The 25,745-nt window shown below is 46.4% G+C and overlaps 1 protein-coding gene across 1 annotated transcript; it reads right to left on the bottom strand.

Moving 5' to 3' along the window:
* Nucleotides 1-4,987: 4,987 nt before the first annotated feature.
* LOC115402497 (heparan sulfate glucosamine 3-O-sulfotransferase 5) lies at nt 4,988-22,457 on the bottom strand. The gene is made up of 4 exons (XM_030111043.1): nt 22,227-22,457; nt 19,458-20,389; nt 5,442-5,448; nt 4,988-5,000 (listed from the first exon to the last, which is right to left on the bottom strand). Exons 1-2 carry the CDS (start codon nt 22,331-22,333, stop codon nt 19,459-19,461), a joined length of 1,038 nt encoding a protein of 345 aa, XP_029966903.1. The 5' UTR covers nt 22,334-22,457; the 3' UTR covers nt 4,988-5,000; nt 5,442-5,448; nt 19,458.
* Nucleotides 22,458-25,745: the final 3,288 nt, after the last annotated feature.

Raw genomic sequence — 25,745 nt, 5'->3', positions numbered from 1 at the left:
CCAACTCGAACATCCCATAAAACGTTCTCAAGCAGTTCTGAACTCGACAACCAAGCTGAGATAAGGAGTGGTCCACTGCTTCCTCCCTGGCAGCTGGGCCTTCCCGCTGACCCTGCACTCAATTTCAACAAATCTAAATCTGTCCCATGAAAACCTTTATGCAGCTCTCTCGCTCTCTTGCTCGCTCTCTCTCTCCCTCTCCACCCCCAATTAGAGATGGAATGTAACTTTGCTATTAAACCTCTTCTGCTTGAGGTGTTCTAATGTTCTGAGCACACTAAAAGCAACAAATTAAACCAATGTGAAATAACCTCCAGCTGCCTCTGTCACTGTTTTTTGCTTTAAAGCACCAGTGTGTGATTTTCTTTTGAGAAGTTTCAGATATTCTAGAAACCGGGGCCACCGCTGTGAGGATCTGTCCGGTCGACTTGGTGTCTGGTTAGTTGCAATGAAGGGTGGGAGGAAGATGTGCTGGAGCGCCCCCCAGTGGACAGGGCATCGTCTGGTGTCTGCTTTATTCCTGCTGGCCTCTCTTGTATTTTCAGAGTTTACTGGTGGACTCGGGTCCCCCAGGGGTCAAACAGCCACAGCATATTGATTAAGTCTGCTTCCCACTGTGTTGAGATGTGTAGTTTAAAGGTGCATTGAGGAGTTTGCATGTTTTATGCGAAACAGCGCCCCCTGCAGGCCTTGGGCATAATGCAGCTTAGTGAAAAACTCGTCCCTGTGGCTCGCGTGCATGGAAGAGGGGGACTCCGTCTTCGCTCGTTTAGTAGCGCTCAAGTAAGATGTAAGTGTCTTCTCCCTGGTGGAGTCTGTGTGGAGCTGCAGTGCTAGAAGCCAGTCTGTTCTGACTTTCTGGAAGATCCTGCTCAGTTGTTGCTCACTAAGCATCTGGCGGAGTAATGGTGAAACTGAACCAGCCGGAGCGTGCATTACGTCATTCCTTTCAAATTCTCCCCAAAAAAACTCTGGAGCCGGACCGGCACTGTGACTTTCTAGTGACAGTTTAGCCTGTTAGAGGTTCTGGTAATGAATATGTCAGGGCACATTGTACACATCATTAAAAATGTGTAACATATTTATGGTGGAAAATAAGTATTTTTAAGGTTGTAAAACTCCTTAATGCACCTTTAAAGTCATTGAGTGGCAGACCCTCCAATGGGAAAACGACTTCAACACAACACTGGCCTTACCTCTGTGAATTTTCTGAAGATTTCATTCAACCAGTCCCTCGGTGGTTCTGGATCACAAGTCATGGTTCTCTGTTTTCATCATGTTCAGATGTCAGATTGGGATCTTGTGGGTCCTCTGTATGACCTTTAACAGAATATTTCACCCAAAAAACGATTTGGCCTCATTTTCTACTCACCCTCATGCTGAGCAACACTCTGGAGCACCTCTTTGATGTCTCAAATGCAGCTGGAGGTCCAGGGGTATTTTCGCTGTCAACAAACTTCCATCTAACAGGGACCGTTAGAGCCCGGAAGAAAAAGGTCCATAAAGTCCACAAAACGTGCCTATTTTCCTTCATGCTGCTCGTCCGCTGTAATCCAAGTGTCCTGAGTGGGTAACGTCCATAATTAATTCTTAACGAGGTCATTTAGTACATTTTAAGAGCCTAAACAGTGCTATATCGTACTTCCTCAGTGCACGTCTGCGTGCGCACCCTGAACTACGGAAGCTGCGGCAGACCAAGCCGGACGCTTGGCGCTTTCAGCGACTATTTTTCTAAATAGTAAGCGTAGAAGAAGAAGTTCCGCTGTTTATATTCTGCTGTGAGTGACCGAGCTGTGGACAATCACAAAAGTGATTGGCTGCTGTTTTAAAGCTTTGACCTCGGTGTCCTGCTGAAAGCGCCAAGCGTCCGGCTTGGTCTGCCGAGGCTTCAGTAGTTCAGGGTGCGCACGCAGACGTGCACTGAGGAAGTACGATATAGCACTGTTTAGGCTCTTAAAATGTACTAAATGACCTCGTTAAGAATTAATTATGGACGTTACGCGCTCAGGACACTTGGATTACAGCGGACGAGCAGCATGAAGGAAAATAGGCACGTTTTTGTGGACTTTATGGACCTTTTTCTTCCGGTCTCTAACGGTCCCTGTTAGATTGAATGAATGAATGAATGAATTTATTTATTTTTCGAACATGTATAAAAAGAAAAAAGATAAAAAGGAATGTTAATGCAAATCAAAGAAAAAGAAAAAAACAAAAAAAAAAAACAAAACAAAAAAAACAACATAACAGCACAGTTCGAAAAAAGGAGTAGGAAGAAGTAAACACTTTTTAGAGATTCCTACCCCTTTTTAACTATTAACAAGTTTTAAAATCATACATCATAGGACATCACATAATATATGTATACATATACCGTGCAGATATCCCTATAAATACATAATATATACCCACACATACCATATAGTTATCCCCATAAATATATACTATATAACAGAATAATTATAATATAACTACAGTATAACAGCAATATATCAATTTCCACTATATGTATAATACTCAACATCATTTGTTATCATCATCCAGAGTTCCAGACTTCCTCCTCCATATACTTATTAAGAAATATTTTTTTGTACTTTTTTTTTAAACATATTTCTGTTGCTACTTTGTTTTATTTCTGTCTCCAGACTGTTCCACAGAGCCACTCCACAGCTTGACATGCACATACTTTTCAGAGTAGTTCGAACTTTTGGTTTTTTATAATTCAGGTCTCCTCTTAGATTATATCCACCCTCCCTTTCCGCAAACATCCCCTGTATATTTTTTGGCAGTAAATTATTTCTTGCTTTGAACATTATTTGTGCTGTTTTGAATTTGACCAGATCCATGAATTTCAACAAGTGTGATTTTATGAATAGTGGGTTTGTGTGGTCTGTGTATCCTGCATTGTTTATTATCCTTATTGCTCTTTTCTGCATCGTGCATATCGGCTGTAGAGTGGCTCTGTAGCTGTTTCCCCAGACCTCAACACAATAAGACAGATATGGCAAAAAAAGTGTGCAATATAAGGTGTGCAGTGACTTAATGTCTAGGATGTTGTGTGGGTTATTCAGGAAGACGGAGTCATATCATCCAGTTAAACTCTTTACTGAACTTGTAGCAGTGGCATGTTAGGGATATACTTTAATTATCACTACTACTATGGAATAATTGTATTAACTGTATATTAGGCCTTTCCTGAGAGAAGTACACCAAGGTTATAAGATGCTCTGCTAAGGTGTAAACATACCCACACGTTCCGGAGAAACCAACACACACTCACTAGTGTTCCAAACATCCTCCATCAGGATGTCAGCTCTTGGTTGGCAGCTGACATCAATACCAAATTGTCCAATTGCGAACAAAGTCCAACCTATCTGTCGGGGCCCAGCCCAGAAGAACATGGAATAAAAACTCTGATTCATCAACAATCAGGATCCTTTCGGGGCGAAATACTTTGTATCTTTCCCTGTAAGGTCCAGCGCTGAGCATTACATTTGGCTATACTTAAATAAATGGTAATAATCTGAAGTCAGTTGTTTTGGCATTCTTTATACCAAGCATAGAATAAAAGAACCGGGTGGAGTCAGCGGGACGGAAGTCCGGGCTCCAACAATTGGTGCCGTGACCCGGATTCTTCTTGGTATTAGGTCATTCGGAACCACGATCTTTCCAGACGGGCCTGTCTTCACCACCCAACGACAAAGGAGCTCCAACAAAAGAGGTAAGCAGAAAGCCTTTTCTAAAGTTTCTGCCGGACTTCGGTCTGTTTGTCGTTTGGGCGGAGATCAGAGGTCCGGAAGAAAAATCCTAATATTCCTAAGCAACGACTCTTTAGTCCTTTTCCTCTATATAGCCACATGTAATGTATAAATCACATAAAACACACATAGGGAAAGTTAATAAGTGTCCGACCTAAATTCTAATTGGAAAACATAAGGACTCAAATGATTCTGGGAATCGGCCCTCTGTAAAAACGACGGGTGTCCGAAAATTCTTGAAAAATCCTAGTCTGGGACTAGGTAGACCTGGGACTTTACACGCCTGCAAATTTTAGAAAAGCCCTAGTCAGGGACTAGGTCGGTCTGAGACCGCCGGTGCGTATCACCGAAGACGTCTGGCCTGGGACGTGGGGTCGGGGACCCAAGGGAGTCAGGGACTCGCCTATAGAGAAGAAGAATAAAGAAGAAGTTAAGAGAATAAGTGAAGAGGAAATAAGGACACAGGGACATATTTTCATCTTTATTGTTTTTCACATCAGCTGTGGGGTGGTTCCTGTGCTCTGAAGTGAATTAAACCCTCCGATTGCACGGGGGTCTCCAGGCACAGTTCTGTGGGGACATTGTGGTTGGTGATAGTGCAAAACAATAAAAACGGGCATAATTTGAATTGGCTACCAGAGGACACTGACTCTGAGTCTGTAGTAAAAGGGAGACCAGAGGGGTTGAGAGAAGGTTAGCAAGATTTCCCAGTTCTACGGGACTAAAAGTGGAAATACTCTCAAACCGGCGACTCGGGCCTGGGCCACCCCCAGGTAGAAACAGAGCCCTCTGCCTCCCCGGCGCGGTGGACAGCGGGACCCCATGTCCCCCACTGTAGACCACATCAGACAATACGAGCAGTGTGTGTGGAACCCTTTATCGGCGTGGTGTGTGTTTTCACTGAATCTGTGGCAGTAGGCCCAGGGGACACTGGGAGAGCAGATCCTCGTATCTTGACACTCACTCGGTTGCTGTATGGCGCTTGACCTCTTGGCTTGAGTCTATGGCCTCCCCAGACGTGGGGACATCGGTAGAGCAGAACCTCACTCCTTGACACTCACTTGATCGCAGTACCGTTTGCCCTCTTAATAGCGAGTCTATCACCTCCCAAGACGGAGAGGATGCTGGGAGAACTGATCCTCATACCTTGACATTCACTCGGCCGCAGAAAGGCGTGTGACCTCTTGGCTTTTGAGTCTCTCACCTCCTCTGAATCAAAAACCACTGCTGGAAGCAGTTCAGTGTGTGTGTGGCAGTCCTTGCCTAAATATATTTTTGTGTAGAACTTAGGTTTAAAGGTTACTGACGGAGTGCAAATTAACTGAAAAACCTGTAGATATATGCGGCTCTAGAGCACAGGGTGCTCAGATAAAAGAGAAGTTAACGATAAAGTGTAAAATTCTGGTTAAAATATTCATAATTAAACAATTAAAATAGTTTTTTTTTTAGCCAAGCGACTGTTAAAATTAGGTCAAAAGAACTCGTAAATTGTGTAACTTGGTAATTTACTTCACCTCGACAGGTGTAGAAGAGCGACAGAATGAAAGACAAAATTCTTAAGTGTTGGCAGAAACAGCAGCCAAACAGCCTGGGAGGTCTGATGTTCAAAATTAATGTTAAACAAAACAGCAGACTGACCAAGAAAGATCAGGGACCGGCGTTAGAACGATTGACTGGACAGAACAGCCTCAGACAGAGGGAGAGCTGGGAACATGAGAATGGCCGCGTCCAGAACCGCTAAATATACAGAACCTGATGAAAATCAAAAAAGGAAAAAAGAGAGAAGGGACTTTTCTTTTTCAGAGGACAGAAAGGAAGAGGAAAGTTAAAGAGAGAGAGAGACAGAGAGAGAGAGAGAGCAGACAGGGCGGCTGGCAGTAAACATGCTCGAGCTGACCTTGAGAGAGCGAATACACAGATAGCATTTCTCACTCTTCTCAGTTCAGAGAGGAGTGCACACACACACACACACACACACACACACACACACACACACACACACACACACACAGGTGGTGACCATCCAAGTGAGAACATTTAAACATTCACACTGACCCATACAGGAAGCTTGGACAGGATCTCACCTCGAGAAGATCAAGTAATTTTAATTTTCACGTTGGCAGACATCACGTAGCATTGTAGAAAAACAACCACTCTTCTTCAGCACTTCTTCTACCAGTCTATCTTACATTCTCTTCTAGCGCCACTCACTGGCCATATCTGGTAGTGTCACACTATTACTGTTACTGCATGAGTCTGTAAACACAACATCTCCCCTGTTACTCAGAAAGAACACTTCTTTGTATGAACAATCTTTGACACAAGTAGAATTAGCATTTTGTATTTCAACTGTTATTCAATGCAAACCAAACTCAAATGAAATACTGTATTCAGATAAAACCTTCAGTAATGAAATAAGGTCTGACTCCATACATTTATAACAAACATAAATTATTCAAGCATTTCCAAATAACCTTACTAACGTATAAGACTAACTGAAAATGTGACTTATAAACTCAAAATGTAGCAACTGAACTTAAAATTACCGTCACCTAATCAGCTTAGTTTTGCTTTAGGCTTGGAGCTACTTCATTACATAATCTTTTGTCCAAGCTGGTTTCTGTCTGTCTCTGTGAGTAGTTTGTCTTGTCATATTCTTAGCTGGGCTACTGGTCTTTTCAGTACCAGCTCTCTGTGCTTCCTCTGTGCCGTCTGGACAGAGAGAAAGGCGTGTTGCGTTCCACTTTTTCCCGTCACTCAGGATAAAGGTGCTCAGCCCTGTCTGTTGCTCCACAGACATTGGGTCAGTGTACTGTCTCTCTCCTTTTCCCACACGAAAAGGCTTGCGCACCCGGACCTTGGCACCGACTGTGACCTTGGGAGTTTTGGCACCTCGTTTCTTGTCTGTGTAGCATTTGCTTTTTTTCTGTTGCATGGCAACTCTGGTTGCAACGTGAGCATATGTCCCGCTGTCTGTTGGTGGCAGCAGAACATTCAGTTTTGTCCGCATCGGTCGTCCTCTCAGAAGCTGGAAAGGGGATTCACCTGTCGTTGCATGAGCAGTTGCTCTGTAGCTCTGCAGCATTTCAGTGACTGCTGGTTTCCACGGGCGTTGAGCTACCTGAGCCGCTTGAACACAGTCCTTAAGCACTCTATTAAAGCGTTCCACACATCCGTTCGCTTGAGGATGGTAAACACTTGTCCTGATGTGCTTGATGCCCCTCTCTTTGAGAAAGTCAGTGAAGGCAGAAGACGTGAATTGTGGGCCATTATCAGTTGTAATGGCACAGGGATTTCCTTCACGTGCAAAGATGGAATCCAGGAACCTTATGACAGTGTCTGTAGTTGCAGATGAAGTAAAGGCAACTTCCGGCCATTTGCTGAAATAGTCCATGAGAGTAATGGCGAATCTGCAGCCATAGGTCCCCAGGTCAAAAGGACCAACAATATCCACAGCCACATGTTGAAAAGGGCCCCCTGGAAATTCCACAGGCTGCATTGGGGCCGCAGGCGTTTTGGCTGTTTTGTCACAAGACTGGCAGATTGTGCAGGCCGACAAAACTGTGTGAACCACATCATCCATGCGTGGCCACCAGTAGAGTTCTCTGAGGCGTTGTTTCGTGCGAACCACACCCTGGTGCTCTTCATGTGCCAGCTGGACGATCCTCATTTGAAGAGACTTAGGCACCATCAGGCGAGCTCCACGGAAGATCAGCGGCGCCTCAACAGCTAGTTCATGTCGCACCAGGAAGTAAGGCTGCACATCACCTGGAAGAGCTTTTTTTGACTTAGGCCATCCAGACTGAATGACTTGTCGCAGCTTTGTAAGTTCAGGACAGTCCTCACATTCAGCTTTAAAATCTGTAAGTGGCACTGCCATCAGGAGAGGAGAAATCTCAGCTATCTCTGTGAATAATTCTTGCTCAGCTTCTGCAGTCGTGTTGGAGGTGGCGAGGGGAACACGTGAAAGACAGTCTGCCATTACATTCTGTGTACCTGGGCGGTACTGCACATCATATTGAAAACACATCAATCTCGCTGACCACCTGGCGATTCTCATGCCAGCTCTGTTCATGCCTTTGGTGTTGAGAAGGGTGGTCAGAGCTTGATGGTAGGTTCTGAGTGTGAATCTGTGTCCCCACACATAAGTACGCCATCGTTCCACAGCCCAAACACAAGCCAGGGCCTCCTTTTCAGTCGTAGAATATTTCCTCTCTGCAGCTGACAGTGTACGAGAAGCAAAGGCAACGATGCATTCATTGTTGTCTGGGTGTAGCTGCGTCAGGACAGCTCCTAACCCATAGTCTGAGGCATCTGTCGTGATGAAGGTAGGAAGCTTTGGGTTATAGATGGCAAGTGCAGGACTCTCAAGAAGCAGTGTTTTCAGCTTCGCAAAACTGTTTTCTGCTGCTGCATCCCATTGCAGCTCAGCCTGGGCGTTTGTTCTGAGTAGCTGTCGTAGTGGCTCGACCAGCGTTGCATAGTTGGGAAGGAACTTGCTGAACCAGGAAGTTAAGCCCAGGAAAGAGCGCAGTGCTGCCATGTCTTTTGGTGCAGGAGCCTCTGCGATGGCAGTCAGGTGATCTGGGCTCGGGCGCAGACCTTCCTTTGAAACCACATGTCCGAGGAAAGGAATGCTGGTCTGACCAAATGAGCTTTTGTTAAAGTTAATCTGAAGTCCAGCATTTGACAGCCTCTGCAGAACAGCTTGTAGGTGTCGGTCGTTTTTTTTTTTTTGAATCACCATAAATTATGATGTCATCCAAGTAGTTTTGAACTCCTGGTAAGTCCTTCAGGATCGTCTGCATCATCTTATGGAAAGCAGACGGCGCTGATGCCAGGCCAAAGGGTACACGTGTGTACCTGAAGACACCCTCATGTGTTATGAATGCAGTGAGATTCCGGCTGTCAGGGTGTAAAGGCAGTTGGTGGTAAGCGGAACTCAGGTCAATTTGGCTGTAGTGTGTAGCACCAGCCAACTCAGCAAAAATGTCCTCCATATGAGGGAGAGGATAACAGTCCATGATCACACTTTTATTGGGCTCACGCAAATCCACGCACATCCGCAGTCCTCCACCACGTTTCCGTGCCACAACCAAGGGACTCACCCATTCAGGCGCATCCACACGTTCTATGATGCCAGCTTGAAGTAGGCGATTGAGCTCTGCTGACACCTCCTTACGTATGCTCAGTGGTAGGCGTCTCAACTTTTGACGCACTGGCTGCACGGTGCTGTCCACTTGTACTTTGTGGATGAACCCTTTCACACATCCAAACTGCTGCGGTGGGGTCAAATTAACCATTTGCACTGCTGTGCTTTGATTGTCATGCGTAGCTGTATTTGAATCAGTTTCTGCACTGTAGTTCACCTTGCCTCCAATAATGCTGACACTGAGTGCTTTAATCAAGTCCAGGCCCATCAAAGGTGATCCAGCTTTAACAATGTGGAATGAGGCTGGAACTCTGCTGTCTTGCCCTGCAATGGCTGCTGTTGCTGGCAGGCAACCAACAACAGGCACTTCACGTTTAGCATAAGTGACCAGTTTGACTTGAGGTTCAGTCAGCGAGCAGTCTGCAAAATACTGTCTGTACATTGTCTCTGGCAGGATAGATATGGATGCTCCAGTATCAACAATCAACTCCAGGACATGAAAGTTGTCTTCAGGTGCTTCAATGTGGAGATTGCAGGTAATTTTGTCAAAGGTTGCTGCTGTCTGTTTCACATCTTTCACCTGCAGTATGGCTAGTTCTGGAACAACCACCTCTCTTATTTCACTGGCAGCAGAGCTACAAACTTTGGCGAAATGTCCCTTTTTACCGCAGTTATTACAGTTTACTGAAACAGCTGGACAGTTTGTATCATTAGCTAAATGCTTTTTGGAGCCACATCTGAAGCTGTGTTTGCCGCACGTTGCCGCTGGTTTCCATTCCTCTTTTTATCCCGTTCAGGAGCAGGGGCTGTAGCTGCGCAAGCTCCTCTCTGTCCTCGGACACGCCCCCTTGACGCGCCAACAGCTTGCACTGGCGCAGTCGGGACTGTCTTAGTTGAAGAAAGCAGTGTAGCATTTTTAACCGCTGCCTCCACCTGGCATGCGATTGTAAGAGCATTCTCCAGCGTGAGGTCATCCTCCAACAGCAACTTTTCTCTCACAGCCGTGAGATAAGCATTAGAAATCAGCTGATCACGTATCATCTCCTGCTCCATCAGTCCAAACCCACACAGTGAAGCTAACGCTCTCAAAGCCGCCACATACTGCACTGCCGATTCATCCGGTCGTTGGGTGCGTTGTCTGAAAGTATGTCTGCAGGCTACAACATTTACTTTAGGGACGAAGTGCTTAACGAGGGCAGCCATACGTCGTACCTTGTGCTGGCAAAGTGTAGAAAAGTCTTTGTCCCTCTGGACCCAAGCAATGAAGAAGCACTGCTCGTCGTCTTGCATCTGGCCAGGCGTCCCCGCTGGCGTTAATGACGAGCATATAGTTGTCGAAGAATTTCAATTAGATTTAATGATAATTTATTTTTATCAAACCATAGTTTTAATTTATTCATTTCTGTTGTGATGGTCTCCAAAATCTGCTGCAAATTCTCACCGGAACAAAAAATATTTGTGTCGTCCGCAAACAGAATAAATTTCAATAATTTAGATACACTACATATGTCATTAATATACAATATAAATAACTTTGGTCCTAATACTGACCCCTGCGGGACCCCACATGTAATATTCATCAGTTTTGATTTATGATTCCCCATCTGTACAAACTGTTGCCTGTTTCTTAAGTAACTTGAAAGCCAACTCAACCCCACTCCCCTAATACCGTAGTTATCTAATTTCTTTATTAATATATTATGGTCAATGGTATCAAATGCTTTCTTTAAATCCACAAATAGTCCTATTGCTACTTTTTTATTGTCCATACAGTCTGTGATTTCTTCTATTAATTCCATTAATGCCAGAGATGTTGATCGGTCCGTTCTAAAACCATCCTGACTGTCCGTTATAAGTTTGTGCTTTTCAATAAATGTATCCAGTCTGTCCTTAATAAATAGTTTTTCCAGTATTTTGGAGAATTGGGGGAGTAATGAAACAGGCCTGTAGTTTGTGAACTGATGTCGATCTCCGGATTTAAACAGTGGTATTACTTTAGTTATTTTCATTTTGTCTGGGAATGTACCTGATTGAAAAGACAAGTTGCAGATGTAGGTGAGTGGTTTAGCAATTCCTTCAATAACTGACTTTACTGTGGACATGTCTGTATCATTCCAATCTTTAGAGGTTTTGTTTTTACAGTTTCTTACATTCTCTACAATTTCTCTTTCATCAACTGCACCTAAAAACATTGTATTTGGATTCCTGTACCCCATGTCTTCTATATCCCCCTTTTCTGTCGTCACCGGTTTCTTTATTTTTGCTGCTAAATCTGGTCCCACATTTACAAAGAATCTGTTAAAACCATTCACCACATCCTCCATATTGTTAATGGTCTTGTTATTTTCAATATAGTACTCTGGGTAATTTATAGTTTGAGATCTACTTCTCACAATGCCATTTAGAACATTCCATATGCCTTTAATATTGTTTCTATTTCTCTCCAATAATGTATTATAATATTCTTTCTTACTTGTCCTCATAATGTTAGTTAATTTATTTTTATATTTTTTATACTTTTCCTCTGCCTCTGTAGTTCGATACTTTAAGAATTGCCTGTATAATAAGTTTTTCTTTTTGCAGGCATTTTGCAGCCCCTTTGTGACCCATGGACTATTTATGTGTTTTTGTATAATACTGTATTTCTTAATAGGACAATATATGTCATATAATGTATTGAATATACTTAGAAATTTGTCATATGCTTTATCAATATCTTTCTCTTTATAAACCTCATTCCAGTCCTGTGTCATTAAGTCATTTTTTAGTGCCATCATGGCCTCTTCTGTTTTCACTCTTATATATTTATAATTTTTGATATTCTTCTTCCTACTATAGTTACGGTAATATACATTAAAAATAGGCAGATGGTCACTAATATCAGTTAATAATAGTCTGCTCTCAGTATTATTTTCCATGATGTTGGTAAATATATTATCAATTAAAGTGGCACAGTGAGAAGTGATCCTGCTAGGTCTGGTGATAGTAGGATACAAACCCATACTGAACATTGAGTTGATGAAGTCATCCGTCATTTTATGTTTCTTTGGATTTAAGAGGTCGATGTTAAAATAAAAAACAAGACCTTCTGTGTTGATTTTATGAACATATTTTCCATCCACTCTTTGAAGACTTCGATGCTTGATCCAGGAGATCTATATATACAGCTCACCATTAAATTCTTCATTTCTTCACGACATATTTCTACTGTAATGCACTCGAGTAAATCCTCAACAACTACAGTCATTTTTTCAATGATTTTATATTGCAGACTATTGTCAACATATATTGCCACCCCCCCTCCACTTTTGTTCTTTCTATTGATATAATTAAATTCATAGCCATTCAGCTCAAATTCTGCTCCCTTCTCGTTGTTGATCCAGGTTTCTGATATGGCTATTATATTGAAAGGAGTATTGAACTGACTTAGATATTCCTTAATTTTGTGAAAATTTGCATACATGCTTCTGGTGTTGAAGTGAATAATTGATATCTTGTTCTCTTGTTTGATCATGGTATTGTATAGATTTTCAGTGTAATAACGGCAGCTGATATTGATATTGTTGAAAAGATTATTTTCTGGATCAGTGTTATTTTCTATATCTTGTGTTTTATGCTCAGTATAATGGAAAGTGTCCAGTTCTTCGGTCATGATGATCTGGTATTTAGTCCCTGAGTTTGATCATTCCTTGCCTTGTTTAGCTCCATCATAGTTTGTCCAGTTCTCCGATATCTCGGATAACCAAAACCTTGACCTCTTCTGGAGATCCCTTCAGCTTGATGAAGATTTTGCAGTTCTGTGTCCAAGTTCTTTGAATTTTTCCTTGCTTCCTCAGGAGTCTCGCTTTTTTTGCAATGTCCGCATTTTTCTTCGTTAAGTGCTCATTCAGGAAAACGTCTGTGCCTTTAAGTTTCTTGCCTTGCTTTAACAGCTGCATCTTGTGCTTTCTGTTAATAAACCTTATTATTACTGCTGGTTTGTTGTTTCTCTTGGGGAGAGGGTGACATGCTTCAATGTCTGTGGTTTTTACCTCGATCCCCTTGGAGTGCAGGAACTCCGTCAGCTGTTGCTCCACAGAGAGCATCCTCCTCGCTCTGCTCCTCTCCGTCTCCTCCCGTCACGGCTCGAGCGTATGACCGGGGTTTAATCTGAAGCCCAGTCACAATGATGTTGTTAATCCGAGTGTATTGCTCCAGATCCTCCACTCGGTTCTCGAGGAAGGCGATCCGCTTTGCCTTCTCTGCGTTCTGCAGCCGCAGAACCTTAATCTCCTCCACCAGGTCCAGAATGTTCTCCTGCTGCAGCCTCACAGCAGACACTTCCTCACCCAGAAAATCCAGGGATTTTTTGATGTCCTCCATCTCCTCGATCGTTGGCACTTTCTTGGGTGGCATCGCGTTTGTTGTTATTACGCGGCCGGCGGGTAGCTTCGCCGGCTAGATGAGCTAGGTAGCTTAGCTTGGCTGACCCAGCTACCGGCTTCGCCGGCTTTCCAATGTCCGTCTTCCTCAAATCGGTGTCGCAATACAGTCCGTGGTCAAAACCAGTGGTCTCCACCATTCAGTCCGAGGTCCGTAATCCAAATCAGTTGTCGGTATGGGAAAAAAAATGTTCATAAACCAGGGACGATACACGGAGTAAACACAAGTGACAGCAGCGACCCGGAAGCGGAAGCGGAAACAATGGAATTTTGTTGACAGCGAAAATCCCCCCGGACCTCCGGCTGCATTTGAGACATCAAAGAGGTGCTCCAGAGTGTTGCTCAGCATGAGGGTGAGTAGAAAATGAGGCCAAATCGTTTTTTTGGTTGAAGTATTCCTTTAACCTCCAGATGTTCAGTGAAGCCCCTCTGTGGACCAACACTTCCACTACAAATGTGTCTCAGCATCAAATCACAGTCATGTACCTTCCTCAGGTCAAGCCAGTCATGAAGAGGCTGGAGAGCCCCGTGGGACTGGAGGAGCGTCTGGACAGCTGCTGTGAGGACGGCCCTGGACGCCGGTCCTGAATGGACAGCCTCACACCGGAGTCCACTCGTCCTCAGGAGTCATGTCTTGAAATGACCTGAATACAGTGGAAGTCCATGAGCTCAAAGGAAACCTTCCTGAGGCAGACTCCAGGAGCAGCACCCTCATCTCTGTCTGACGTCAGTGCAAAAACACTTCTGTCAACAAAGGAACCATAAGAGTCAGACTGTAGTCCACGAGTTGAGAGAAAACATAAAACAAGCACATGAGAAACGCACAGGTGGACATGAAAAAGTAGTGTAAGTATGTAGTAAATAAGTGTACATTTAAATAAATATGTTTAAAACAGTTCATGTTGCGGGGGTTTCAGTCCAGGTTTGAAAACCCCCAAAGAGGGAGCATGAGGTCTGCCTGGGGGGTCAGTTTTAATCCCATTAATCACAAATAATTAGTTGATGGTTTTCAACTGTTCATTGTTTAAAACTGTGATTAATGACAGAATTGGTGTTAACAATTGGCTCAGAGGAGAGAAAAGTCGTTTTCCTGTCATGGAGACTGGATAGTTTCTCCTCCCTGCAGTCCAGCTGAATGAGGAGGGTGAGATTCTTCATCTGAAGCTGGAAGTCTTTCCAAACATCGTCCTGTTCAGCAGCGACACAGGGAGCGGGACCGGAGTGCCCTTGAGCAGCTCCACTTCAAGGCTGGATGACTCCACATTGTGAGTGTTTTCTGATGAGGAGCTGCTCCACTTCAGTTTGAAGATTCACATCAAGACGTTTTCCTGCATTAAACTGATGGTTTTGTGTCGATTACAACTTCACAAAGGATGCGATTAATCACAATTAATTATCGTCAGAGTCACTAAACATTTTAATCGATTGCCAGCACCAAACAGTTTAATGTCAGGTGGAAACAGGGCCACACACACACACACACACACACACACACACACACACACACACACACACACACACACGCTGGGTTAAACATTAAGAGGTCACAAAGAGCCTCAGTGAACTGAAACCTGGACGCTCCTGCTCCAGCCGACCACTAGAGGGCAGCATCACTCAGTGAGTCCTGGTTCTGCTTCCTGTCACAGTCTGACTCAAGGCTCGTCCATGCTTCACATGTACGCGTTTCCGTGTCCGCTTTGGAAGGTCCGCGCACCACTGATGCGGACGCGCTTTCTCTCATGCTACATTTTGAGCTCAGCTGTGCGTCTCACGCCGGGAACGCACTGGACGCGGAAGCGTAGCGGAGGCGTCTCCGCGCCGGCGCTTGGCTGTTCGCACTGGAGGCGTATCTGCTGGCTGCGCTCTCCGCGCTGGTCACACATCGGCTGCACTCGGCTCGCTCCGTCAGCTCTCGGTTTTCACGTTTGTTCCCTGTTCCCTCTGTCTCGCTCTGCCAGTATGGATGTGTGTGTTTTGGTGACCTGTGGAGGGACTTTTTCTCCTCCTGTCCTCTTTTTTTCTGCATCACGTGAATGTCTGTCGCTGTGTGTGTGTGTGTGTGTGTGTGTGTGTGTGTGTGTGTGTGTGTGTGTGTGTGTGTGTGTGTGTGTGTGTGTGTGTGTGTGTGTGTGTGTGTTTGGGTGCGTACATGCGTATGTCTGTTTGTGTGTCCATCTGTCTTGTGATTAGACCCAAGTGACAAATTATAGACGGACGAGCAACACCGTCCGTAAGTAATCGTTATTTAATTTGTTATATTTTGAAAATTGACCGGATTCTCTTGCCTTTTCTGTTTCCGACTTCCTGTCTGGTCCGATCTGCTTGATCCAGCTTGACACATGGCGCTCCCGGCGCTCGCGGCTCGCGTGAAAAATAGAACGAAGCGGAGCGGGCGCGCTGCAGAGCGCGAGCCGCGGCGCGCGCGGCGCTCCACTGCGCGTTCGGTGCGGCCGGTTAGATAGGTTAACATGGGAGGCGATCAGAAGCGCAGTGCGCGGCGCTACCGCGCGCGGCGCTTCCGCGTCCAGTGCGTTCGGGCCGTCATGCAGGCGCGGTGATCCACGCAGCCTCGAGAAGCTTTTCCGGCTCTACAGACTGTTTCTCTGCTCCTTTATTACGGATTATTTAGAGAAAATTAAGCACATACATTGTCAGTACATTATCTTTAAGTATTAAAGTTTATTTAGCCTTTTTTTTCAGTTTCTGAATCGCGGGGCGGCGCCGGAGCGATTAGTTACTTTTTCACTTCTGTCTGCAGACCTTCTCCTCCCTCCAGACAGTCTCTCTCTCTTTCCACGAGTTTTTCACTCTTTCGGTGTCTTTAAGTGGAGCCATCAGGCTGGAGCTCCGTCTACTTTCACTTTTACCGTCATGTTTTGTTTGCTATGGCGCTCTGGCGCAGGCGCACACTTCCGCGACCTGCGCGCACTGCGCAACGCGGTCTCAATTTCTGGCTGCTGCGCGGACGTCCGCGGATCGGTCCGCGCGGACCCTAGCGGACAGGAATTCATGACGATTCACGTCACGCGGACCAACGCGCACCCACGCGGACATGTGAAGCATGGACGGGCCTTTACTCTTCAACACCAAACACATTTTCTGGACTTTAGGGACCAAACTGTTTGGAAGTGTTCTTTAAGTTGGTCACACCTCAGACAGAATCTGATCAATATTATTGGAACTTTACTTCAGCTGAATGTGAAATACGAGGTGTCAACAGGGACGGGTGTCTGTCCCCCCAGCACTGCCGAGCCACGCTGTCACTGTCAGTATTCAGCATGCTGTGCTTCATGTCAGCACTTTATATTTTCAACTTCCTTTCATTTTCTAATAGTTTTCAAAAAACAAAGTGAGACCTATATTGTGACAATTACCAATGTTGTATTGTAGTAGCTCTACCATTTCCACATGGAAACACACTTCTGAAAAACATGTATTTATTTTTATTCTATGAAACCGTGAAACAACAGTTGAGGGTAAACCTCAGCGTTTCCTCAGTTTGTAATGGCTGACTGAACTATTTCACCCCACCCTCCTGTTCCACCTGGAGTTTCTGCCTCAAACACACCGGACTCAGCCGGATGTGGCCTGAAGAGGAACCTGGTGTCTCAGTTCCTGAGCCTGAGCTGGATCCAGCTCCACCTGCCGGCCTGGCCTCTCAAACACGGCGCCGCGGGACGGGAGAATAAAAACCTCTTCCTGTTTCTCTGTGACTGGAGGAAGGGCTGTAGTTCGACTCCAGCTGGCACAGTTCCAGCTGCAGCTCCGCAGCTTGCTCACTGGCAGCGGCGGGGGGGGGGGGGGGGGGGGGGGCGGTGAGGGGGCTGGAGTAGAGCTGCTACTCCTCCACATCCAGAGGAGCAGTGAGGAGCTCAGCACCTCTTCAGGACGCCTCCTGGACGCCTCCCTGGGGAGGAGATCTGGACATGTCCCACCAGGAGGAGACCCCGGGGAAGACCAGGACACGCTGGAGAGACTATGTGTCCGGGCTGGACTGGGAACGCCTCAGATCCTCCAGGAAGAGCTGGAGGAAGAGTCTGGGGACAGGAGGTCTGGGGACAGGAGGTCTGGGGACAGGAGGTCTGGGGACAGGAGGTCTGGGGACAGGAGGTCTGGGGACAGGAGGTCTGGGGACAGGAGGTCTGGGCATCTCTGCTTAGACTGCTGCCCCCGAGACCCGGTCCTGGATCAGCGGTGGAAAATGGATGGATGGACAGAGATGTTTGTTAGGACTGCTGGACAGCTGTGTCTCTCTTTGGGTGCACTGTTCTTCTGGTGCAGTTGGCCTCATGGCTGGAAATGGAGAAGCTCCCTCCTGTATGGGAGCATCAGCTCCACCCCCTCAAAACCTGACAGGTTTTGTGAACCGTGGCGTTCACGCTCCCATTAGAGTTTGCTCCTGATTTGAAAAACACTTTGGTCCTTTAAAGATGAGTTTGTTCAGCCCAGCAGCTTTTCCACCCCTCAGAGCAGGAGGCCATATTTCATGGGGGGCAGAGACAAGGGCTGAACCATTTTATTGACTTTTTTGTTGAAAACAGCTGTACACAAACCATTTTCCTCTCTCTCTTGATGCAGGTGTGCTTCATCTCAGGGTCCATCCCAGGGCTCCCTGCAGTGGATGATGGGATCTCCTTTAACCCTACTAACCCCCCAAGATTGACCCCACCAGGGGCGCAGATCAGCGGAGGCCACCTGAAACCACACTCTGGCTTTGACTTTACAACCTACAACGACCTACAACTACAGCCACTCGTTTCTTTTGGGGATCAGTGTTGAGGGTTTGGCTCACCTGCTGAAGAGGACGGATGCTGCCGCCCAGCGTGACAGCAGACCTGAGATGTTTTACTTCATCTCAAACTGGAGAAATCACATTCACACTGAGAGGTTCAGAAACTGAAATTCATCGGGTGTGGCGGTCTTTCCTGAACTTTTTGGATTAACCTACTGAGCAGGAATGACTGTTTTGTTTTTTTTAAGTATTTTCTGGCTGATCATGTTACTGAAGCTCTATTTACTCTGTGAATGAAATGTGTGGCTCCTCGTGATTAACAGTGGACTCAGAGGTCTTCCATTAATGTTTTTATTTCATCTCTTGTACTGGGAGGGTTTTCAATGTGTGTGTGTGTGTGTGTGTGTGTGTGTGTGTCTGTAACTTGGTTGAACACTTGAATAAATATATTAAACACTAAAGAAGAGTGGTTGCAGACCATATAATAAAACAAGAGCAGAAATGTTCACATGTTCTTTACTTGAGTCTTTTTAACAGCACGGTTATGATACATAATGAATATTTACACAGAAACAGACACATTCTGCTAAATGGAGCCGTTGGCTTGACGGAAGTCATCACAGAAGCTTATTCTTCTACTTGTTTTAGATTCTGTTGTGGCTTTCTGCCTTGTTCTGGCAAAGCACTGAGGACGCTGTGAGGGAGTGAAAACAGGACACTCGCATTGGAAAAGAAAACAAAAACCCAAAAACAAAGTTCCAGTCCTAAATGCTTCAGTGGGATTCTGACAGGGCGACCGCCACCCTCTGAACTCTGGATCTGCTCTGCTCGGCCTGGCCAGCTGTTCACACTGGATGCCGTAACGGACTGATCACAGGCGGGAATCAAACCGACGCTCTTCTGTCCCACTCTACTGGCTTCTGGTTTACCTGCTGATCTGGTTCAGTGAAAATCATGTGGAACAAAGGAAGAGTTCTGTTGTTTCACAGCTGGTGTTTCATCAAGAATCAAAGTGTGACGTATAAAGCTTAGCCGAACAGCATGAATGCCAGTGTTTGATAGTCTTTAAAAATAATTTCTTTTACTAATCACACAGCCCAGCACTGCCTCTTTTTACTTCTTGAGTGAAAATGAAACACTGACAGAAAGGTGAATTTGTTTTGTGGGATCAGGTACCTTGAAAGAGTCTTTTGGTCAAACCATCAAACCCTTCTTGTACTGTCACACGGAAAAACAGAATTACATCAAGTTCTTTTTATTTTTGGTCACACTGTCATTCTGGTATTAAATTCAGTGAAAGTGCTGTTTATGTCTCAGGAGCTTGTAACCAGGCGTGACTCTTCATTCTTCAAAGACTGACAACCGATTCAAGGAATCTCAGCAGGGAGTTCGGGCTGATCACGGCCAGGCGAACGTCCTGCCGGTGATCTGGTAGAACTTCTGATTGAAAGGATGAAAGAACTTCTGCAGTTTAGTCACGACTGACGGGTCCACGTCCGGGTGGATGCGGCCTTTGCTGCCTGCCAGGCACTTGCTGAAGACAATGTTGAATCGCAGACAGTAGAACCCCCTGGTGGCGTTGAAGTACAGGTTGTAGCGGCTGATCCTGGGCGGGAGCTGGAGGAAGCGCTCCACCAGCTGCAGCTCGGGCAGCGGGTCCGAGATGAGGCGATCTCCGTCCACAATGTGGAACTGCTCCACGGGGAAGAACTCCAGCCAGCGCTCCAGGTGTTTGGTGTAGATGCTGGTCCGCACGGCCTTGTACTTGGTGTTGACCTCGCAGGTGCCAGCGTCGAGGGCCAGCTTCTCAAACCTGTGGTAGGTTTTGTTCTTGCGCTCCTTGCCCTCCAGCACCTGGGTGTAGTCGGAGACGGCCCGGGTGGTGGGCTCGCGGACGATCACCAGCAGCTTGATGGACGAGTTCATCTTGAAGATGCGCTCCGGGACCTCCTCGGTGATGAAGTAGGCGGGGCTCTTTTCAATGGTGATCTGGTGAGGGAAGGAGAAGGGCATCTTGCCCCGGTACCAGTCCATGCCCCGCGCATAGTTCTGCTCATTGTCAAAGAAGTGGATCTCCTGTGAGGCCTTGACCACCGCCGGATGCAGGTTGAGCATTTCCAGAAGAGCCCTGGTGCCCCCTTTGCGGACCCCGATGATGATGGCCCGGGGCAGCTGCTGGACCAGGCTGTGCAGGCGGACCTGCTCCGTGGTGGCGTTGCCCGTACGCAGCTCATGGAGCAGGCCACGCTTAAACTGCAGGGTGCGGAGTGGGATCTGCTCCGGCTCAGCAGGGGGCGGTCTGTGCTCGACGGGGCAAATGGGCTGCAGTCTGGAAGAAACAACAGGAAAACACAGAGTTCAGTTTGCCTCGGCCTCATCACATGGATGGTTGCACTTATCAGACATTCAGATGGAGAAACCTCTTCAAGCCATTTTGAGAGCGTTTAGAGTGTGAAGTCTGTTGAATCCACTCAGAAGCCTGACTTTCTGTTGTTTTTTAATATGAAAGGACTCTAGAAATAAAGTCTGATTTGATTTGATGTGATTGGATGGTTATGAGCACTGCTGTTCGCCTCTGCTGGTTGATGGAAGATTGATCACAAGTTTCCCAGTGGAGGGATTTCAGCAGTTCTTACCTCACCTATACCTGCATTCTAAAATGGTATTAAATATCATTAAATTTGAGAAAGAGGCCAAAGTACACATCATACTACATATACAAGAATATAAACTAAACACACAGTGTCCACTCTGCTATCTGTTAGAGAAATAAGGAACAATCAAAAGTGTAGATGTCACTTGTTTTTCAGGCACAATTCACACAGTCAAGAAAAACAACTGAAAATGAACTGAGGCTAAAAAAAAATAGATTCCTCAATCAAAAAGACCCAGACTCCCAAATCTGGAGTTGGCAGCGTTTGTAGCACCAGAATCAGTACATATGGGGCAGAACCTTTGGGCTGACTGTGAGAAGCTGGCTGACTTGGTTATCACTGGTCAACAACAGCGAGTTCAGCACCCAGGTGAGTGAACACCTGTCACGGCAGACACCACTGCCGGTGAAGGTGTGTGGATGTGACTGATCAAACAAAGTGTACTGAAAAGGCTAACGTGCTAAAAAGCACTGTGTGAACACAAGTCCATTTAGCGTGGACTTGTTGATCCAGGACAAAACGGCTGGAGATGAAGTTGAGAATAAAGTAGGATCCAGTGAACCGTCCAGGTGCCGGGGATGGGGGGGCCCGACACCCCCATCTGGTTGGCTTTCTTTCAGAGACTGGACAACACCTGGACAGCATCATGCAATTACAACAGCTGCTCTCTCGGGGGCGCTGTCACTGGAAACGAACACTGACCAGACAGGCAGAGGACGGCTCGCCCGGCTAGCGGCTAACGGCTAACCACAAACAACCATGAGTCTTCTGACCATCTGCCTCGCCGCTCCACCTCTGACCTCTGACCACCAGACAGCGTCCGACTCTTTTCTTTATCTCCTGTTTCTTCTGACTCTGCTGATTTTGCTTCCCAGACGCACTGTGCTCCACTTCCTGCCTCCCACTGCAGTTGCTGGAAAGTCCACTCCCAGACACGAGGTTTCAGGGGACCGAAGTCAAGGACGCTTTTACACTTGCATACATGAGGACTTTTCCAGAATGCCCTGAAGTGACCTCAGGTCTGGATGAACAGGGCTGGTGTGAGAGCGCCCTTTGAGTGCTGGATAACCTTCTGCACTGCACTCAGCTTCACTCACAACTTCCTGTGTTTCATTGCAGGTCAGCTTCCAGTCTTCCCTCCGTCCGTTCTATCTGCAGTAGGACAGGAAGTTCCTGAAACCAGTGGATTAGCAGTGGAACGTGTAAACCTCTGAGCCTGGTTCTGCCAGTCTTTTCCTGTTCCTTAAGTCTGGTTTTAGGTCTGAGCCTGGTTCTGCAGGTCTTTTCCTGTTCCTTAAGTCTGGTTTTAGGTCTGAGCCTGGTTCTGCAGGTCTTTTCCGGTTGCTGATGCTTTCCTCTGTGGGGTTCCATGTGCTCAGAGACGGTTTTATTCTCACTGGTGCTCTATATATACATGAATCAAACTGGCTGTGTGAGACTCGTGATACCGTTTTAGATTAAGTACATCAGTCATTTGAAAATACAAGGTCAGGTTAGAGACCGAAGACTTACCTGTCCAGAGTCCCAACCCTGGCCACGAGGTAGAGGACGCTTCCGATCGCAAGGCTGCCCAGAACCAAGAGCTTCTGTCTCAGCAGTGCCTGCTGTTGGAATAGCATGGCCCTCCATCAATCTTCAGGACTGCGTCCTCAGCCTGCAGAGAGCCCAGCGCAGAAACCACCGATCAGCAGGGGAACACAACAGCCCCGCGTTTATTAACACACACTCAATCAAGCCCTACAAGTGATTAGGCCACACTCACACTCGCAAAGTGCTGCAGAGCCATTAAAGAAAATGCTCTCTCTCTCTCTCTCTCTCTCTCCCGCTCTCTCTCTCTCTCTCACCATGTTGTTTACATTTCAGACGAGTGGTGAAGCGGGTCTGGTCTCATGTGAAGGTGCACAGTGAGAGACGGTCAGTGTTTACCTTTAAAAACTGCTCTTCAAAGCCTGATGCATGTTAGAACTTCCGCGGTGACAAGTTTTGTATTCAGAATATTGGTCGGTGAAACTTCACTGAGAAAACTTTACAACTATTCCAAGCACTGTGTTTTAACTGGAGTCATTTTGCCAGCAACTTTAGAATCTCGTTGATATGAGATGTGAGATGCAACCTTCCCTTCATTTCTGACATCCTACAGAAAGTTGTTGAAGTCAGCTCTCACCTATCTGACCTAGATATTCCGGTTATGAACAGCTTTTTGACTTTATGTAAACATAGCCATTGAAACCACATACTTCTGTCTGCGCCTGCTTTCCACACCTGAGCCTCAGAGCCTCCCCATAGCCTTACCTGAATATCTAGAACCGCTGAGAGGAACCTGGAGCTACTCTGGACCAGGACCACTGAGAGGAACATGAAGACCCCTTAAGGTTGTTCCTAACAGCCAGGCCCCATCAGCTCGTAAACAGCTGTTAGCCCCATATTGCCCCAGAACACTTGGTTCTCAGAGTGCTGGCCTCCTGGAGGTTCCTAGGTTCTCTAAAAGCAGAACAGGAGGCAGAGCGTTCAGCTATCAGGCTCAACCTCAAACAGAATAGCAAAAAGTCATGTTTGTCTGTTTCTCCTCTGATGGACAGGTGGCCTCTTCTTCTGCCTGTTAATGGATTTACATGAAAAGTCATTTAGACCTGGAGAGCTTCAGGCACACCTGTACGTGATTCAACATTTACGCTCTCATACTGGTGAAGATCATACCGTCAATCCCCAGATGCAGAAGGTTTGACCTTCAGAAAATGAAATAATTGTACTCTTCATCCAAGGGAGGCCATTGCTTCCTTTCAAAATGATGAAATTGGGAAAGTCAGCCCCAGTGTAATTAAAGGACAGAGTTTTTTTTTTCTCAGATCAATACGTGGAGCCTCTCTGCCTCTGAACACTCAGCACACTACGACTGGCTCAATCACATTATGGAACGAGGCTCCCATACTGAAGTCGTCCCTTTTATTACAAATGGGCCAACTGCACTCTAATCTGGCCTTTAATAGCAGGGGCCATTACGAGCACAGCAGGCCCTCAACAAATACAGCAAGCCGTGGACTCCACAACATTTCACCCTTATTGCCTGCCAGTGTCTCCTGAAGAGAACCCAGCTGAGGAGCTCCATCAGTGTGATAAAGCAGGCGAGTAAAGCCAGGACGCCGGAGGCCAGCTCCCTGTTTCAAACGTCCCGATCAGGACAGAAATGTTTTTCATTACAGCGTGTAAAAGGGAAATAAGTGGAAGTCATACAGCCAACCGAGTCCAGACCAAATCTGCTCAATATATGTATTTTTGTGGTGAGACCAGCCTGCTTTAAAGGAGTGTTCATTTATTTCAAGAAAGTCCTGGATACTGGTGAAGATGGTTGTTCATGCTACTCTCTGCTAAGAGACATAGATGACTGCATGCTAACACATAACAACAAAGGGCAGCATCACCCTTCAGTTCACAGCTAACCACTGCTCCACTGCTGAAGGTATGTCACCTGGATCCTGTGGTCTAGAAAAATGTGATATTGCTCAGCGTCATATTGAACTGGATAACTGGTAATCATCCTTCCAACCCCCCCCCCCCCCCCACCCCCCCCCCCCCCCCCCCCCCCCCCCCCCCCCCCCCCCACCCGCCCCCCCCCCCCCACCCCACCACCGCAACCAGAGTAACAGGAAGTCTCCTCTGAGTCTGGTCTGAGCCTGGTCTGAGCCTGGTCTGAGTCTGGTCTGAGCCTGGTCTGAGTCTGGTCTGAGCCTGGTCTGAGTCTGGTCTGAGTCTGGTCTGAGCCTGGTCTGAGTCTGGTCTGAGTCTGGTCTGAGTCTGGTCTGAGCCTGGTCTGAGTCTGGTCTGAGTCTGGTCTGAGTCTGGTCTGAGCCTGGTCTGAGCCTGGTCTGAGCCTGGTCTGAGTCTGGTTCTGCAGAAAGTCTCATCCTGTGGTTCTGCAGTGTTTTGTCTATTTGAAGGGTTCCAGGTTGGACCGGTTAGTGTGACCCTGCTGATGATGCTGTTGCAATACTAATCCTGCTCAGATGGGAATAATTACAGCCCCAGGTCTTTTTAAAAAATGATGTGAGAAGCCTGGTCCACCTCGTTCGCCCTTCTTCTCTCCAGTTTGTGCTGTGGGCACGGTGGCGCCGGCGCCCCCTGAGACGGCGCCCTGAGCGCCTGCCTATACTGCCTGTGCCACGGCCGGCTCTGCCCAGGAGAGCGCTGGGTTCTCAGAGAGCTGGTCTGCTGGAGGTTCTAGGTTCTCCAACAGTAGAACAGGAGCAGAGCTTTCAGCTATCAGCCATATACAGTCTAACTGATCTCTCATTGCTTTGTTTTTATGTGCTGTGCAAAGTTTTGATCTTTATTTGATTTTTCCCGCTGTGAAGCACTTTGTGACGGCTGGTCTGGGAAAAACACTGTAGAAATAACTTTTACTTGCTTGCACCTGAGCGCCTGCTCCATGTGACAGGTGGTATAAGTGTGAGGCTGTGAACTTCAGTGTCAGTAGCTAATTTTCATTGTTGCACTTTAAATTAGATGCTGGTTGTATTTTTTACTTTACATCAATATTGTTTTTTAACTCAGTATTTGTAGTGTTTAAGTGTGGAGGATTGTTGTTTTCCTTGTGTGTGCGCTTTTTTCAATCAGTTTAACTTGTTTGAGAGACTCATTGGGAGATATTTAGTTTTAACATGTGAGCTTATCAGTGAAAAATCTAAAAGATCAGGCATCTCTCCACTGCATCTGGCCTTGGCCCCCTTGGAAGCGAGATGCGGCCCTGAATCGAATCCAATCCAATGGCTCGGCCCGGTCCAGAGACTTGTTAAGAGCCTTTCAGAAAAGCAGTATATCTGTGCACAGAAAACATATCTTTATGTGGAAATTCAAATAGTGAGTAGCTGAAGGTTTGTGCTGAGTGGCTCCTCTCCAGGCTGAGGAGCTCAATATTCTGTCCCAGCATGCTCTGGTCCATGCTGATACTGATTCACTCCCTTCGTTCTACTCTTATCTCTGCTTTCCATCCCTTGCTATATTTACCAAGGATGGAGTGAAAATCAGAGAATAGAC

The sequence above is a fragment of the Salarias fasciatus genome, chromosome 15 (genome assembly GCF_902148845.1).
Source record: "Salarias fasciatus chromosome 15, fSalaFa1.1, whole genome shotgun sequence".
Taxonomy (NCBI): Eukaryota; Metazoa; Chordata; class Actinopteri; order Blenniiformes; family Blenniidae; genus Salarias; species Salarias fasciatus.
This window is presented reverse-complemented; position numbering and strand designations above follow the sequence as displayed.

Excerpts from the sequence above, each read along its gene's own strand:
- LOC115402497 (XM_030111043.1), bottom strand. The coding sequence starts at position 22,333 with ATGCTATTCCAACAGCAGGCACTGCTGAGACAGAAGCTCTTGGTTCTG. Across the intron at positions 20,390-22,226 it reads AGGGTTGGGACTCTGGACAG|ACTGCAGCCCATTTGCCCCG; the intron begins GTAAGTCTTCGG and ends TGTTTCTTCCAG.